This window comes from Amblyomma maculatum, chromosome 2, assembly GCF_055883805.1.
Source record: "Amblyomma maculatum isolate TAMU_Amacu chromosome 2, ASM5588380v1, whole genome shotgun sequence".
In the NCBI taxonomy this organism is placed as follows: Eukaryota; Metazoa; Arthropoda; class Arachnida; order Ixodida; family Ixodidae; genus Amblyomma; species Amblyomma maculatum.
The window spans coordinates 122,659,745-122,678,943 of record NC_139345.1 but is presented as its reverse complement, the minus strand read 5'-3'; the positions used below and the strand labels follow the sequence as shown (position 1 = coordinate 122,678,943).

At 47.6% G+C, this 19,199-nt stretch overlaps 1 protein-coding gene across 1 annotated transcript in view; it reads right to left on the bottom strand.

The window, feature by feature from the left end:
* The window catches only part of LOC146199736 (ATP-binding cassette sub-family A member 17-like), a 54,967-nt gene extending 36,715 nt beyond the window's left edge, over nt 1–18,252 (bottom strand). The window contains exons 1-3 of the mRNA XM_084592185.1: nt 17,865–18,252; nt 14,306–14,487; nt 58–330 (exon numbers count right to left, since the gene is read on the bottom strand). Of these exons, the coding sequence (XP_084448311.1) occupies nt 58–330; nt 14,306–14,487; nt 17,865–18,252 (843 nt within the window). The remainder of the gene's footprint in view (nt 1–57; nt 331–14,305; nt 14,488–17,864) is intronic.
* Between the last annotated feature and the right edge of the window lie 947 nt (nt 18,253–19,199).

Here is a 19,199-nt window from a genome sequence, read left to right as displayed (position 1 = left end):
CGACCATTTCAGATGAAGACAAACAGAAGCAAAACAGTCGCCACGACTTGCTTTTACCTTGGCGAAGTAGTAGAGGTTCTCGTTGACAGTCATATAGGGGAACAACATACAGTTGTGCGGCAAGAATCCCAAGCGGCGCCTGGCCAGGTGCGGGTAGCGACGCATGCTGTGCTGGCACATAAACACGTCGCCTTGGGATGGAGCTTGGAGACCAACGACGATGTTCGCAAGCGTCGTCTTTCCGCTGCCATTTGGACCGAATAGAGCAACGATCTCACCGTCGTAGACACGCAGGCGCACTGAGTTCAGCACTGCGCGATGGCCGAGCAGCTGCGTAGAGGACACACGAAAACTGGTTGAAGAACCATCCTGTTCCATCATTTCTGTATTGAGCACTACAGATTTGGCCACATCTCAACTGCCGGAACTTCTCGGTTTTCAAGTACGCAGGAACTACTGCCTGCTGTGGAAGTAACTTCAGTCTAGACGAATCTGTGTTCGCATATCTGGAGCATTATTTCTTTTGCATTCCGAAGATTAGGTTTAACCTCGTTCTGCCTGCCGGGCAGAACGAGGTTAAACCTAATCTTCGGAATGCAAAAGAAATAATGCTCCAGATATGCGAACACAGATTCGTCTAGAATCAAGTTACTTCCACATACCAATTCGTCATCGGTGTACTCTGGCCTACAGTTGCTTCTTCTGGGAACTTGAAGAGTTCGGATGGGTGCGTTGCACTGTAATCGGATTTGTGGACTGCTGGCACCTCCACTTATTGGTGGGGAACGAGTAGCGGATTCGAAGCTATATACGATAAGCAAAAGGCAAGGGGCTAGGAGTACAAGACAGAGCCTCACAGCATCACCCATAGGCGCTCTATTTACATAATCTGCTTGATCGACTCATCGTCTAATTGGCCACATTTAGGTCGGCTCTCTTTTGGTTTATATTTTTTTTGCCGCCATCGATTATTCGAATATTATTTTATCGGGAATTTCATGCGCTTATGTAGGTCAGGCAACTGCGTGGCATGTATATTAGTCCCTTTAGAAGTTACATAATCTAAAGTAGTATATCGTCAAGGGCATTAAATTACGCCACGGCTAACTGTGGTCATCCTTTTTTGACAGGCTACTAATCACAGGAATCTTGCATGCGACCGATGTCACACAGAATGTAGGAGAGCTACCGCTGATGTGGTGCTGATAGGAAGGCGTATTTGATGAGAGGAGAAAATTCATGGCCGGCACAACCCGCTCGATCAATGCTGTAAGGACAGTGTACCAGTGGGCGGGTCGTAACTCTGAACAGGTTACCTTACTTCGCCTCAACATAGCCTGTTACCTTAATACCAGGCCAGGATTTGCTCTCATTGAAAACAGTCTTGAGCCTTGCTCCGCGCTTATTGCATTAGGGAGACGACAACGTTTATGACAATTTAAATTTTCTTAGACTGGTTACTAGTCAATGCCATATCAGATATTTCCACTACCGTTACTGGAGAAAACAGCTAGCCAGACAGAGCTTACTGTGACTTGCCACTCCATAAGTTGTAAAGGTAAACTTAACGAAATGAAAGCACGTTACGTTAAATATCTGTCAGCCCATGGTACCTGTCGCGAAGTGTCTGGCTTTGTTTTTAGATGCTTCTTTACTTTTAATTTTACAGCTTTAATAGCAGCTTAGTGCATGCTACCTTGGACACATTGTCTACGTAGATGGCCGGTGGCTCAGTGGGTCGGTGATCACTGGGCTCGAAAAAAGCATGCTCTGAATCCGGAGCTTGCCATGGGGTCCGATGCTTTTGAGACTGCAGGTAAACAAACATCGCAACATGAGGTTACCGTTTTACTCACACAAGAACACTTCAGGTATAAATGCCAAATCCCAATGTATGGTATATCGTGATGAACAACTATTAAATAAAAGCACCAGTCTTGTATTGCAATATTTTTAAAAAGCGTTTTCATTTCCCTCCTACAGAAACCCACACAATCTGGCCCTCTGCCACCTTTTTTTTTTTTCCATCTGGGTAGAAACATCTGCAGTAACGGTTTGAAACATCTACAAATGGTTAGTTGAAGTGAACTAGTGCGCCAAAAAAAAAAAAAAAAAAGGGCTAGTGAGTGAGTCGGCGTCGTTGCATTACGCTTAAGCAAAACGCAAAGACAAGGTTTCCCTGAGAAGACCGGTTGAGGACGGCCGTCTGAAAGGCTTGTATATCCTGTATGTGTAACCTGTATATTCTGTATGTATAAGTACAACACTATTGATTGCCGCGTCACCGAAGCCAGAAAGCTGCGTAAGCCGCTCTGTGCGTAGTCACTCTAATCATCAGTAAACGTCACCCTCGGGACACCTCAAGCATCAATTCTGTCTCCTACAATCTTTATTCTGTGCATGACAACGCCATTCAGTTTGCAGTCCCCACTTCCCCACCGTCTTTGAAAATTCCATGCCAAAGACATCATAAACCTGTGTTGCGAAGCCAAATGATGACGATCACTACACAAGCAAATGATCAAACTGCCTTAAAGGAGTTAACTATTTTTCATTGGGCCTTGATTAGGCCTTCTGTTATATTTTCGCCTCCACCTTTGTCTTCTGTAGGAATTATAAATAATATGCGATAAGTATCGACGTATGAAAGCGGCGTGCACAGTCATCAGTCCATCGCGATTTAAGCTGAAATCAGGCACTGACAGCTACCTGGCAGCTCACAGTGCCGCGCATGGCTTTCGGCCTGTTCGAGTGTCCCGTGTATTAGGATCACATAGTGAATATCGATCTTGAGTGATATACAGCTTGCTCCGTTCTAAAGGAAATATACAGCTTAGTTACGACACATCGATAGCCATTCTTAAAAGTTCTCTTCCTAACTGAAAAACTCCGTATCGCCTTAGACTATTCTTTACCGGCCTCTACAGTCCAGTATAAATCTCAGGACGATGGGACCAGTCCAGCCTAAAATTTAACAAGGTTTGTACTCTGGACACACCGGTCCGGTACGGAGGCTATACCGGAGAAGCCTAATATAGGATAGATCATTTTCATAGGCTAAACCGAACAGGTCATGCGCGGCATACATTTCAACCGAGGGTCCTTATGGTATAGCGGTCATGTAATAGACAGACCATGTACGTGTGGGAAAGCTGACTGGTCGGATCCACCCTGTATTCAACGTATACAGGATATATGATTTCCGTGTCTAAGCTAAAACCTGCCGGATCGATTGACAGAAATTGGGTTATAATGCAAATACGTGTGGAATGAAGTGACAGAAAGCGCTAACAACTCAAGTTTTCATTCATCGATCAATCTCTTATATACATCAGCTGTTCATATCTAGAATAGAAAACAGAACGGCAGGAAATGACTGAAAAAAAAAAACGGATTATCCCTCATCGTACGAAGAGCAGGAGTACAAGGAGTTCCATTTTAGCGCGGAATACTTAGTTGTTTTTGTTCTTCTTTCATAGCAAAGTTGGATTATTGAAACACGAGAGAGCAGAGTTTCGAATCTCATCAGCTTCGATAATTTATCTGCCCAATGGCGTCAGCTACCTGTGCACTTCCACTGTACTATAAAACCTAATAGTACAATGACGGTATTTTTAGGGAGAAAGCCTTTAATGGCTCATACTGTCGCCCATTCGCGAGAAGTGGCACTTCTACGGGAGATTATGTGGGATATCGCGAGATTGGAACGTCATGACCTGGTGGCTTCATTTGTCTTGTCCATCATGAGGGAGATATAGTTAAATATAAATAAGCAAATCTTGTCTCCACCGGGAATCGAACCTCCATCCCTGGAATCCCCAGCCTAGAGCATTAACCAACGGCGGTACGCCCTGGATCGTGAAACGCTCATCACAATTCCCCTTGCCTACCATGAGGATGATAGCGGAATTCCACGAGTGGCAGATATTGCGCCTTTTCTTTCTTGTAAACGAAATGTGAACTTTGATGCGTTCAATGGAATGCTGGTTGTATTCGACCAGGGGCATAAGCAATGCCCTTTCACAACTGGTCGTGACGTCAGCAGGCTATTCATGTATATAGAACCTATTCACTATCAGGTTTAGCAGGCGGCAGTTGTGGCAACCCTGCATTGTGAAGACGCCATAATGTTGGGCAATTCGAAACTAAAAGCACAAAAATGTTTCCGACGAGTTGTTGTTGTTGTGGCTGTAGGAAGATTGGTTTGGTTACGTTTGTGGGGTTTAACGTCCCAAAGCAACGCAGGCTATGAGAGACGCCGCAGTGGGAGGACTCAGGAAATTTCGACCACCTGAGGTTCTTTAACGTGCACTGACATCGCACAGCACACGGGCGCCTTGCTTTTCGCCTCCATCGAAAAGCTGCCGCCGAGGCCGGGATTCGATCCCGCGTCCTTGGGAACAGTAGTCGAGCGCCGTAACCACTGCGCCACCCCGGCTGTAGGAAGAAGGAAAAGAAATTGCACGGGCCTGCTACTGGCTCTGTAGCTGGGCCACCTCAGCGGTTGGATTGGATTGATTTATAGGGAGGGAAAGGCGCGGGAACTGTCTCACTTGTTTTCTGTGGACACCTCAACCGCGCCGTAAGGGAAGTGGGGAAGGTGGGAGTGAAAGTGGAAAGGGAGAAAGAGGAGCCGTAGTGGAGGGCTACGGAGTAATTTCGACCACCTGGGGATCTTTAACGTGCGCTGACATCGCACAGCACACGGACGCCTCTTCGTTTTGCCTCCATCGAATCCACCTCCGCTGCCTCGTGCAGCGGAGGTGGATTCGATAGAGAAAAAAGAAAAGGAAGAGGGAGAGAAAGACGTTGTTGTTGTTGTGGCTGTAGAAAGAACGAAAAGAAAATGCACGGGCCTGCTACTGGCTTTGTAGCTGAGCCACCTCCGCTGCCTCAGAAGAGAAAATAGAGAAGGAAAAAGAATATGGAGAGAAAGACGCGCGCCGCAACAACAGCCGTCGTCTACCAGCGAAGTTATGGGTGCAATGACGGCCTACAGCAGATAAAACCGGTGGAGGGCTAGCCCCAGCCGCAAGCGGTGGTGATTTACCTCGAATTTACCTGAGAATTCGAATAGCGAAGCTAACTACTCAAGCAGACCAATACGCATGGGACCTCGCTCGCACCAATTGGCTAAAAAGGTGCGAATCCCTCAAAGGTCGCCTAGACAGCAAGACTACGTGGAACCTTCTCCGATGCCTAATTGATCCACCGAAATCGAAGAGTGAACAACGTAGAAATTTGCATCGAGCCTTACACAACTTTCAAGGCACGGATGATGAACTCATGGATGAACTCACGCGTCGCTATATCTGCACTTCGAGAGACGCAGAACCCTCAAATCCAGAATACCGGGGGGAACCGAACGAAGACCTAGATAAAGACTTCACTTTAGAAGAAATCATAGCAGCACTAGCAGATATGCGCCGAGGTACAGCCCCGGGACAAGACAAAATTACGGTCGGACTTCTAACCAACCTCGGCACGGAGGCACTGCAGCAACTTACGGATTACGTTAACGAATGCTGGCGCATCGGCACCATTCCACAGGCATGGAAAACAGCCAATGTACACTTTATCCCCAAACCCGGCAAGAAAATCAGCATTGAAAACCTACGCCCCATATCCCTCACGTCGTGCGCAGGCAAACTCATGGAAAAGGCAGTCCACGCACGTCTCTCCAACTATCTAGAGAACAACGAGCTACTGCCACACACGATGTTTGGATTCAGAGCACATCTGTCCACCCATGATGTGCTTCTGCAACTCAAACGCGAAGTCATTGATCCAGCACGCAGAAACAGTGACCGAGCACTTCTATCCCTCGACCTCAAAGGAGCGTTTGACAATGTCAAACATTCCACAATCCTCCAAAATCTCCAGACCACCAACTGTGGCCAGCGAGTCTACTCATACATCTATGATTTCCTTAAAGACAGAACAGTCAACATCAGCATCGGCACTAAACAAACAACGCAAGTGAAGATGGGCACGAGAGGCACTCCGCAAGGGGCAGTATTATCCCCACTTCTGTTCAATATTGCACTCCGCAATCTTCCACCTCTTCTAAATCAGATACAGGGCATACGACACGCCCTGTACGCTGACGATATAACCATCTGGACAACTAGGGGTAGTATGGGAATGATGGAAGAACAACTACAAACAGCGGCAACAACAGTTCAGAATTATGCACGAGCGTGTGGACTAACCTGCTCTCCCGAAAAATGTGAACTCCTAGTCTTCCGCCAGCACAAAAATCAGGCCACGATCGACATCCACGTTGACAACTCACCCATAAAGGAAGTTCAGACCGTTAAGATACTGGGTCTATGCATCAATAACAAGGGCAACAACCACCTCGCCATCCAGAAACTCCGCCTCGTGAGCGAGCAAGTCGGCAGGATGATCGCCAGAATAACGACGCGGAAATCAGGGATGCGCGAAGCAGATACTCTCCGACTGGTGCAGGCCTTCGTCGTGAGCCGCATCGTCTATGCGGCACCCTACCTTCGTCTCAAGAAGTTTGACATCAAGAACCTCGACGTCATAATCAGAACAGCCTACAAGAAGGCCCTGGGCCTCCCTCTTACGACATCGACGGACCGGCTTTTACGACTGGGCGTCCACAACACGGTAGACGAGCTGATTGAGGCACACCTCACGGCGCAGGTGGTACGACTCTCCACGACTCTGACTGGCCGACAAGTCTTGAACGATTTGAACATCAATTGCCCCGAACAGCTAGACCCTAAAAGCGACATCCCAGCCTCATGGAGAGGACAATTCAAGGGAACTCCATTACCGAGGAATATGCACCCCGACTTTCACCAGCCAAGAAGACAAGCACGAGCGGAAGCTATAAAAAGGCACTACGGCGGGCGCGAGGGCGTGTTCTATGTCGATGCTGCGGGTCCTGAACAGGGAATGGCGGCCGTTGCGGTAGTACACCAAGATAAAACAGTGGATGGACTAATATTACACAGCCATGACACACTGGCTGCGGAGGAAGTGGCAATTGCCCTAGCTGCGACACACACTACCTCAGAATACATTCTTACAGATTCACAGACAGCATATCGCAATTACCTCAGGGGCAGGATTGCACCGCTAGCAGCTAAAATCCTGCAAGATAGTTACACCCGTGGCTACCAACCCATGGATAAACACTTAGTATGGGTACCAGGTCACCAGGGCATCCCAGGGAACGAGAGCGCACACGCCTCAGCCCGAGCATTTCTCCCCCGGGCACCCAATACGGATCTCGTGGAACCTCCTATCCCATTGCTAACTTACACCGAAATACTTCAGCACTTAAGGTTATCTCGCCGGGTCTACCCTCCACCGGCAAAGACACTAGACAAAGGGGAGGAGATACACCTCCGCAAGCTACAGACCAACACTTTTAACAATCCACGCAGACTACACGCAATAGATCCAGAGTCATTTGACTCACAATGCAAATTCTGCGGGGAGAAGGCGGACCTATACCATATGGTGTGGGCATGCCAGCGAAATCAGACTGTCACTATTAATAACCAGCCAACGCAGGAGGGGTGGGAGGCAGCTCTGACCAGCTCGGACGCAAGGGTTCAAAAAGAACTCATCGGAAGAGCGCGGACAGCAGCCTACGCCAATGGGGTTCCGGACTGAGGACTCCAACCGCCGCTACAACCTCCTAATCATTTTCATTAAAATATTTTTACCACCATTACCTGTCTTAGCCCCATCAGCGGTAGAACTGCCGACGCGTCGGCGCCTGTCTACAGGCGTCCTCCCTGCTGCGCACCGTTCATTTGTCGGTCACTCGAGACGCCGTTTGCAACGCCGTCCAGCCAAAGCTCGCATTTCACCAACGAGGTGTAATTATTCGCCTTAGGTACCTTTCACTTTCTTTCGCCCTATCCGATGTTGCGTTCCGACTACTGTGCCGGAGTACCCGGGTCCGAACCCGACTTCGGCGGCTGCGTTTTGGTAGAGGCTAAACGAAGAGGCGTCCGTGTGCTGTGCGATGTCAGCGCACGTTAAAGATCCATTGGTGGTCGAAATTACTCCGTAGCCCTCCACTACGGCTCCTCTTCTCTCTTTCCACTTTCACTGCCCCCTTCATCCCTTCCCTTACGGCGCGGTTCAGGCGTCCATAGAAAACAAGTGAGACAGTTGCCGCGCCTTTCTCTTTCCATAAATAAATCAATCAGTTGTGTGTGCCATAGTTGCCAGTAAAGCTGCAATGACGTCACGTGAATAAGCGAAGCTGATACCGCCGGGCGTTCAATCCACGCATCCGTGCGGCGCTTTTTATTTGGCGCTTCCTTGAACCTCGTCCCACACAGAAAACAGAAGCAGACCTAGATGTCTAGGATTACCACGGCCCCTCGATGGAAGCGCACTAGGTGCTCTTCCATCGAGCGGCCGTGGCATTACTACGCAGGCATCAGCGGCGTTTCAAATTTACAGGGAGTAAAAGGCTTAGTATCGGTCACGATTTCCCGCGGACACATGTACCACGCCGTAAAGGAAGGGAGGAAGGTGGGAGTGAAAGAAGAGAGGGAGATAGAGGTGCCGTATAGTGGAGGGCTATGACCCAGCGGGCTACAATGTATTTCGCCTCGCCGCACCTTCCTGGTCCAAAGTGCCCTCTAGAATGTTTTCAATGTACTCAGTGGTTTTGCTGCCAGAACTGTTTCGAACACAATTTGCGTGCTCCCTTTTAACCCCATTTTAAGGCATCTCCCAACCTTGCCAATAAACCGTTTACCACACGTCAGCGGAATGAAGTACACATTCTGCAAACATCCTGCGAAGCGGCTTTGTTGGCATTTCAACAGGCTATGTTGAAGTGCAACTACTGTATACTGTACTGCAAGTCAGCAACAACAGCTTGAGTTTTCTGTATATCTGGGACACGCGTTTCCTCACAAATACCTGAAAGCTATGAAGCCATCGAAGTGCACCCTGTTGTTATTTTGTTATTTTGCTGTTGTTGTTTTTCGCTTTTATTTAACTTTCATTATAAGTTATCGTAGGTAATTATGTTATTAAAATGTGTTATTATTTTTAATTTATTACCATAATCGCTTTATATATTTCTTACATACCCTAATAATGCTTTCATTAGTAATTGGCCTTACGCTTTCTGCGGACACCGGAACAATACAATAATTGGTTCACACGAAAGGGAAGGCACAGTATCTGTCGCACACATCCTGAAGGCCCGATTAGACCATTCGCACTAAACGTGCTCTCCTTAGACCAGGCTGCATATGAGGCGACCGCCTAAAGTTTCAAGCTGAACATCCGGGTGTGGCACACGCATCTAACCTATACACATGCTCATATGCCTGCAAAGTGCGCCGCGAAAAGAAATGTTCGTTCGTGTGCTCCGCCTTATTTTGTGGGCACAAATTAGTACATCTGTCAGTCATTTTGAAAGCATATTTGTGAAGCATATTTGGTATACAGTCAGGGACAAAAGTTTGCAGGACATGTATTTGTAGAAGCACATCCATTTCTTCGTTACCGCGTTTGTCTTTTGATATTTTTCTCTTAATGAGGCTTGCATGTTTCCTTATGATTCAGCAGATTTCATTCATCATGTTCGGCCGTACGCAAAATAAATAATATTACACGAACTCGCGTCCCACAATCTTTTGTCCCTAAGTGTATACCAAATTGTAAGCCATTCATTGAGTACACTGATAGGTGAAAGATACGGCTCCATTTACCTTAGAAGGAAGGGAAGTAATGAAAACGTGGTATTAAACACGACAGGGCCATTTTTCAGCCTACGTCGGCTACATCAGTGTAGCAAAACTCCAATACCTAGAGCGACGTTTTGGTACACTAGTGTAGCGGGTGTAGGATAAAAAATGACCATGGCGTCTACTAAGGTTCAGAGTCCACATAAATTTTATAGAATCGAATAAACAAAATACCCACGCGACAGCAGGAAAATAAACATAGGTAGCACCTAGGACGCAGATTTGGCGCGCAGCGAGGGGCAGATGCGCTTTTTCTAGTATGTGGATATAAAGTTACAGTTGTTACAATGCGTTCCTGAAGTCTTAGCAATCATGGTATCATTAGCTCAATGCCGATTGATGACCCTTCGCTTCACTTCATAGCAGCACTAGCACCGCTCCTTATGCCCGCCGATATGACCACCTGGGCTAACGATTATGTGCAGTAAGAAGAAGATCACTAGGCAGAGGACACTTTCCTTCGCCATGTGCAGGAGGATTGCTGCCGGTGCCATACCTAAATTCCAAAAATAGTGACGCATAGCATTCACCCGAAGAACCAATTATCTCTAGGTTTCCTACTAAACTTGTACTGCTTGAGAATTTGAATCTTGCGCGGTGAAATATAACCTTCCCTTCCCTCGCGAACTTACTGGAAGTCCATAAAGAAAAAATACGTCTTCGTTTATTCACAATTTTCATTTTACGCATTATTGCGCTCAGCTTGTTCGGACGAAAGTGTCAGCGTTGCCATAACCCAGAACTAAGAAAAACGCGCCGGAATAAATGTGTACGAGATTTCATATCAAACTTACTGCTCCGTCGTGCTGGTCCAGTGGTTAAGATGCCCTACTACTGTGCCGGAGTAACCTTGGTTCCATCCCAAACTCTGGCGGTGGAGGCGAAACTGAGAGGCATCCGTGGGCTTTGTGATGTGAGACAACTCCGTAGCCCTTACCTACAGCACCTTGCTCCTTTCCCTTACGGTGCGGTCAGGTGTCCACAGAGCAAGTGTTACAGATACTGTCCCTTTCCCTTCCTATGAACCAAATAATATTATTTAATTATGACGAAAGCCTTCTTTGTGCAAAGATCACAGTGATGTTAAAAAATTTTAATTCTAATTTAGTGCCCATCTAGCTGCCGACACGGAGGCCAGTTAGGGGTATGGATTAAATCAGACAATTACGTACAAGGAGGTCCGCAAATCTTAAACATGGTCGCTGTGGTCAATTATTTCATCGGACAAGGACGCATACTGACAAAAATTGAGGCAAACACGGATAGACCTGGATGCGGTGCTCATATAACGGGCCGCTTAGCGCTAATGCTTCACTTGATCAGACGCTACCTGCTTAGAAAACAGTGACCGTGTTTAAACTAAGAAAGGACGGCCCAATAACTTCAGCTGCATGCTGTTCATTGTAACTGTAGGTGTCCACTGGGAAGAGGGAAGACACCAGGCTTATTTTCCTAGAAACTAAATTATACCACGGCCGTGCTCCGCCGGGGTGGGGCAGCAATAAGACGCCCGACTACTGTGCCGGAGTGCTCGGGTTGGATACCGCCCTCGGCTGCTGTCTTTTGCTGGAGGCAAAACGAGTAGGCGTCCGTGTGCTGTGCGATGTCTGCGCACGTTAAAGATCCCCAGGTGCTCGAAATTACTCCGCAGCCCTCCACTACGGCTCCTCTTCCACTCTTTCCATTTTCACTCCCACCTTCCTCTCTTCCCTTACGGTGCGGTCAGGTGTCCACAAAAACGAGTGTGACAGATACTGCGCCTTTTACTCCGTAATCGGGGGCTCCGGAAATTCTGACCACGTGGGGTTCTTTAACGTGCGCTGACATCGCACAGCACACGAGTGCCTTGCTTTTTGCCTCCATTGAAAAGCGGCCGCCGAGGCCGGGATTCGATCGCGCGTCCTCGGGGGAACAGTAGTCGAGCGCCGTAACCACTGTGCCACCCCGGCGGGGTGGATGAAGAAGCCTTGGTCTTGCCGTAACTTATAATTAAGAAGAACCTTCCGGAAAGCACGTTTTGCGGGATTTCATATCAAAATTATCTTAAAACCGTCCTTTGTGTAACCTTCAGGATAATGTCATACAATTTTATTGCTAATTTAGCATCCATCTACTTTTCAACTCCCACCTCAAGTATTCCACAGTCACCTCACAAATGAAATTGATGCCTAAGAAATTAGAAAACAAAATGTATAGTCGAAAACAAGTGCGCCAAACGAACCCTTTGTTATCCGCGGTGTGACATTCGTTTTTCTCCTCTTTTTTTTGCGTCTGGAGATTATGGTGTCTGTAAGTGTGCTTTCACTAGCATTTTCTCGAGAGAAAATGAAAATTCTAATGAAACGAACATGACGTAACTGTTCACATATCTATGGACATTCAATCAATGGGTAAATGAATAGGAGAAGTCTTCTCTTCTTCGAGAACATACGATGAAACCACGCTGCAGCAACGCCACGGCAAAATCTAAGCTTAGGATAAACGCGGTATGAATGACTGTGTTTGGAATTTAGATAACCAAGGGCAGCAATTTCCTGGATGATATAGTTCGTGGTACGGATTCAAACGGACGAATTACGTAGACGGTGGTACACAAAGGTTGAAGACATTGCTGCACAATTTCCTCCGAGGAGGACGCATACCGACAAAGAGTGAGGGAAGCGCTGGTGGAGGCAGTGCGTCGCACGGCCTGCCGCTTAGCACCATTGCTTGTTGTTGTTGTTGTGGCTGTAGGAAGAAGGAAAAGGAAATGCATAGGCCTACTACTGGCTCTGTAGCTGAGGTTGTAGGCCATCATTGCACCCGCCACTGCTTCTGTGGTGGACTACGGCTGTTGTTGTGGCGCGCGTCTTTCTCTTCCTCTTCTTTTTCTTTCTTCCCTATTTTATCTTCTGTCCGCAGGAGGCAGCGGAGGTGGCTCAGCTATAGAGCCAGTACCAGACCCATCCATTTTCTTTTCCTTCTTCCTACAGCCACAACAACAACAACTATCGTCGCTCAGCACACGGACGCCTCTTCGTTTCCCCTCCCGTCGAAACGCAGGTACTGGCGCTCGGCTTCAAACCCAGGTACTGCGGCAGTGTAGACGGGCATCTTACCTACTGAGCAATAGTGTCTGGTCCACCCAGAAGAGGCATGCGACAGCTTCTGCCCCTTTGCTTTAACAGCCATTTTCATTTATATTTCGAGACATTTAACACTTTTCGAAGCTAAGTGCTAGTCTCTAAATGCCAATATTTTGCGAAATCAAAAGGCAGCGTTAAACACAATATATTGCATCCACTCTTGCGGTAAAGTTCAAGCTTCCCCCTAACTTTTTTGAAAAAGCGGTAACTGTTTATTATTGATTTCAAACATCCTTCATTGCTCCACTCCATGAAAAGCAACGCCCTCTTCGTATCGCCAATGGTCTGTTTTCAGCCTTTTATTATTATCTGGCGAGGCATTCAATATTTGTTTGGTGGGTGTGTGGGTGAGGGAGAAGGTAAGCGTGGCGGGCAACGTGCCGTTGGGATTTTCTAATGAAAAATTAAAAGGGTTCAACGCTGCTGAACGAAATATTGAGCGAAAGCATTAGCTGCGGATGACCGAGAGTTCTTGTCTTTTTCTTCTTCCTGAGCCCAGATATAAAGCCCAGCTTTAACTAACCTATATGAACGTGCCTTAGTTGCCTGTAGGGGTAACGTGAATGCCAGGGTACTAGCAGGCTGATTCTGACATAACCTTCCCATGTGAAACGAGAGACACAAGTTGGCAGCTCCTACCAGCTCGTGTTTCACGTGGAGTGTGACGTCACAGCGTCACGTGGGTAAGAGGTAACTGTGGCCGGGTCACGCGAAGGCTTGAAAGTGCGAGTAGTATTGCTTTCGCTATAATAAGGGCTAGTGATCGTGAAGGGCGGTCCCTTAAGGACCGCTCCTTTACCAACTCCATGCACAAAACTAAATAAATGTGCTTATTTAAATCAGAATGCGGCGCTTAACCGGGTTCAGGAGCAAAATATTGCGTCATGGTTATGAGTGTGATGAAAACGGTTCCTTCTGCTATTTATCGGACTAGTGCCTCAGACACATTTCGTGCTCGGAAAACTGAAGAGAGTGCAGAAAAGGAGTGAGTCATACTTATGCATTGCTGTCGGATCGACCAATTGATTATTCTCGATTTCTTCTTTTCCATATAGATATGTGCAGTACCCCGCATTGCTGTTCACAATAATTTTATACGACATATCCTCAGCAGTGCCGATAATTATTGCATCGTAAAAGCTGACGGGAAGAGATGCCCTGCGAAAATGGCAGTGCTTGCATGATTATTAAATATATATCTATGTTTCCACGAATTTGCATAGAGATAACTGAGGCAATAGTCATTCTCAATGGAACGCTTCCAGAAACTGTCAGCCTGCGTTTTCGCGTGGCTATGCATATAAACCACTCGATGTATTGCCTGCAGCGTACTGCATCACAAAACAAACAGCACAGTGCAGCAACCTGCGAGTTGACCGACAATTAAGCGCCATGCAGAGGCTGTAGGTCGAGGCTGACCTGTAAAAAACTAAGGAGACGGGGTCCGTCGATGTTGGTCCTCAGTGGGAGTAGGTCGTCCATGAGAATGGCTAGTGTGAAGTTGAAGGATATGCCAAGCACCATGACTACGAGCACCGATGCCAGGCTGGGCACGTCAGAGGTGAACATGAGGTTCAGCTGGTCCCACTGCATGCCAGTCACTGCGCACACCAGAAGAAAAAGTTGCACACCTTCTCCCTAATTCATTACCAGCATCATGATCCGATCGGCGACACCCTGCTGTCTCAAGCCAGTCCTATCCATAGCCGTTACTGGCAATGCTATCCCCAGTTATTTCGTAGCATCCATTGTCCTCCAGGCGATTTCTTATCTTCTGAAGTGAGCCCCATTACGCCGCGGGTGAACTGTTCATCAATTCTCGCCCATACATGCAGCGCCTCTGCCCATTTCCTTTTATTTCACGTAGAGGCTACAGCTAGAATATATCATTTGTGTTCGTTCTCTATCTATTCTGCTCATTTAATAGCAGCTTAAAGTTCGCCCTATCGCTTTCCTCTACATAGCTCGCCGCGTAGTACTCAACTTATATTAATGCTTCACGCATAGCTGGTTCTGCGCCACTGTCGAATATTGGCAGGATATAACGAATGGAAACCGCGAAGCGGTTTGTTTGCGGTTAAAACGTCAGGCGACTAAATCGGTGTAACAAGGTTCTCTGGTGGTCGAATGTTCCCCGCAGCCCTAAACTACAGCACCTGTTTCTTTCTATCACACAGGTCGCAGTGAAAGCGGAACGAAATACAAGAAGTGAAAATTGAAATACACAAAATTCGTGGTTGAAACGGCGATCTTACAAGCATAACTGTGGCTACTCTCACAGCTTTCACTTTGATCAGGTGCAAACAATCAGGACCCTAGGCATGTATGGCAGACTATCATGAAGAGTTGGGGGGTTTTAGGAAAGCTTAGAGTAAAGTAAACGCTACTTTGAGCCTCATCAGGAGAATAGCCAATTGAAAGAGAGGGGTGCGGGAAAATTAGTTATGTCTGCTGGTACAGGCATTCGTGATCGGCAGAATAGTTTAGGTGACGTCTTATATGAATATGGACTCGACGAAGAAAACAAGTTGCATGCTATGATTAGGCAGGCGTGTAAGGTAGCCTTTTAGTTGCCTAACAATGCGTCTGCCGAAAGGTAGCTGGTATTACAACACCCTGGAACAGAGTTAGGCTCACCTGGTGATGCAACTCGGTAGGTTTTCGAAAACAAAAACAGGATGGAAAACATTGAAGAGGCTTGGCATTGGGTTTGAAGCTTCAGACGTTAAATGAAGTTTCAGGTGAAGCAGTAAATGCGCTAAGGCTTGTACGACAAAAATTTTGCCCAAAAACATAACCATCATGTGCATCATGCGAGTCGCACAAAGGTGAGAGCTAGAGCTTCACTTGAAGTGCATTGGGACAGTCTGTGAAGACGTTGCAGATTATGAGAACAAGCACGCATTTGCGGTTGTGTGAATGGATAAGGACGCTCGGTCACCTCTGCGTCCCTGATTTTCATCCACTCAAAAACAGCCATTCCAAATCTGACTAGGGACAGTATATACGTTGCAGCGGCATAAGTTCTTAATAGAGACAAAGGCTTAGGGAAGCGGAAATTGTCTGGGTGTCTGCACACTCTGGGAACTCTGGGAACAAGACGGCTCACATTAATCCTCTAGGTGTCTTGAGCCGAGCAGGTGAGCCGGCGCTCCTGGGTAAGTCCACAAGAAATGGGCTGGTTTCCTTTCCCGCCCCGGGCAAGAACATGGTCAAGGCACAGGAATTCCTCTGAAGAAGATTGCACACTAGGCCTTTCGCCAATCCATACCTACTGAGCAAAATATACACGGAGATTAGCCAGAGTGCAGGTGATTCCAGGGGCTGAGAACCTATGGTCATATTTTATGGAAGTCTGCCATAGCGCCGCCGGAGGCGGATATGCGAGATTCTTCTTTCGAGCAGTGAGAGGTCGTGTTGCCCAGACCCGGTCGTCTAGGGCCGTGGCGTGGGCCGTCCTAGTTGCCGTCAGCAATGGGATCATGGCCACCTAACACGGAATCACGCGCACGTGCTTTCTGATGGAATAATTTTTCCATTCATCCATTCATAGGTCCAAGCAATGATTAAACCCCTAATGTTTTTTCGAGCACTCATTCTCTTGTTCAAATGGCATCCATAGTGCTGCGGCTTTCGCCGTTTACGCGCCTTCGGCAATCAGGCTCCCAGCTTTTCTTCTGTTCCTCCTGTTGGTAGCAATAAAGAAGGATAAAACTAACCAAATGCAGTCTGCACCCTCCGTGGCTGAGTGGTCATAGCGAAATTCCACTGCTCAACCAGCGGACGCGGGATCAAAGCCGGCAGCAGCGTTTATATGGGGGAAAATCCCAAGGCGCCCCTGTGCAATGTGAGTTCAGTTCCCGCTAAAGCGGCTCTTGTGGTTAAAATTATAGCGGATCCCTCCACTACAGCGTCTTCAAATCCCACGTCACTCTGATACTTTATATCCTCTGTGGACCACACAATGCCATAACATGATTTTATTTCAAGCAGAACACGCGCCAGGTATTTGTACAAACTTTGAATGGTAACAATGACTTTGTGAATAAAGAATTATGAGCACGCTAGGCTTCACCTAAGTGTAGACGCGAGTAGACACGCCATCAGAGCTGGCTTGATCAAACTTTTAAAATTATTGTTACTGCTACATAGGTACACACCTCAAACACAGGTTAGTAAGCCATACGCATCGCAACACATTCACTAGGAGCTCCTACAACGCGCTTGATACCACTGACCTTTCATGGCCTATACGCGCGGTATTGCCCGCCTGACATGTAGAGCCCTGTGTCCGCCCGTTTATAGATACAAATCTTGTTTTATTGAAATAATTCAATTATCGGAAATAACCCCACCAAGGCAACGACCTCGTATTTTTGGCTTCTCTTGAACCCTCCCCTAATTCGTTACCTTAATATCAATGAGAAGTGTTTGCAATACGCGTGCGCCGCAATGTAATTGTGACTTCAAGACTTTTTCGACCAATCAGAATCTTTCCGGGCCATCGTCTTCGGCAGCGGCAGCTTTTTGGTGACGCGAGCAGTATGCGCTATCGAGTGAAATGGGAAACAAAAAGTATTGAAATAGAACAATAATTATTGGGGATCCTTAAGCTCGTCTTTAAGGTTATGACATGACAGCGTGGCCTAAAGGTAACATGTCTCACTGAGATTACAATGGCCCTGGCAAGTTGATTCCGACATCCCCCTTCCACATGAGAGCAGGGACCCGGGTCGGCAGCCGCTGCCAAACGTAACATCAAGCAACAATACGGCCAGTTAGTGCTTGGCCATGTGAGCTGCCTGCTTGCACCATGCTGGTGAATTTTTGCTCACAACGCTGACGCCGCCGCCTTATTTTTTGGTGAATGAGGCGTTTAACGCTATAGAGATAAAAAAAAAAATGTTACGAACATCAGCTAGCTATGTCAGCCACCAAACAGCTTTAGCCCGATTTAGAGTAAAGAAAACGCACTCACACTGACGCTCGAAGGTGACGACCAAGTCCATGGCAAGCTGGAATGCGGTGTTCGGCAACAAGCAAAACAGGAGCCGCACGGGGAAGGTCATCTCGACGTAGAACAGGTACGGCAGGAAGGCCATGAGCACGGCTATGCAGGTGGCCAGCACAGTGGCCGTCTCCGACGAAAAAAATGTTGTCACCAGCGTCACGTAGCTGAGCAAGTGTAGAGCGTAGACGTAGAGCAATATCAACAGCACGGTGGGGTCGGTGTAGTGCAAGTACGACACACCGAATCGATCCGGAACGCTAGTCAAGACGAAAAGCAGGAAGCAGCAGGACGTCAGCAAAGGGCCGAGGCCCCGAAGCAGGACCTCAATCCAGTACACGCACGTGGATTGGCCCATCAGTCGCCGGAACTCACGGTAACGCAGACGCTTGTCGCGTACCGTGTCCGCGGCGTAGTTGAGCAGGAGCCACACAACGCCGAGTTCGAAGGCGATGGCGGTGCTGTCGCGGTGCAGTGCCAGGCGCGGCGAGGTGGGCCTGTTCTCTTGGAAAGATCGTGTACGCCAGCGGTAATTCGGCTCGGACCGACCGAGGGCTCGTGCCTTGAGCCGCAGATGGGCGTCCCCTAGCAGGCAGACCAAAGGCACCACGTAGTCACGCCTAAGCGGATAGTAGCCTCGGCGGTCGTCGCGGTCTTCCAACAGGTACAGTCGGCTCGTGTTGTAGCGCAGTGTGTAGCGAAAATCTTGAGGTGGGCGCTCGTCCTGGGTTGGAAGGCCGGCCTTACATAACGAAAATTCCTAAAATATTCGGCAAAACTCAGAATAAAAACCTTCAGAATAAAACCTTCAATGACGCACATCGACGTATGCGATGTGCGTCACTTGCTGTGGACGTGTCCACCAACGACTCACATTAGGCAACGGATAATCATGAAGGTGGGCCTGCGGTGGAATCGCGATTGTGATTATGAGAAATGGACAATGGACAATCGCTACACTGCCAACCTCTGCGAATACATAAGCGCAACAGGACTTCACTCCTTCTTTTAACTTTCTATCTCCTGCATCCCATTACCCCTTTCTCAACTTATGCCTTGTGGCAAAGTGTCAGTTCAAAACTTCGCTTGTCCCTGGCGTGCACTAAAATAAAAATCAATTTTTGTTTCAACTTTTCAATCAAGATCAACTAGCCCACGTAATACTAGCTGCGCACTGGTACTGATGAAATTTCTCTTTCCATCTGTGGCTAGGTTTTAACCCTTTCGGATTCCTCCTCAATTCAAAACATCAAGTATTCTTTCTTAGTTCTAAATTTCACAGTGTGGATTCAAAGGAAACCTTCG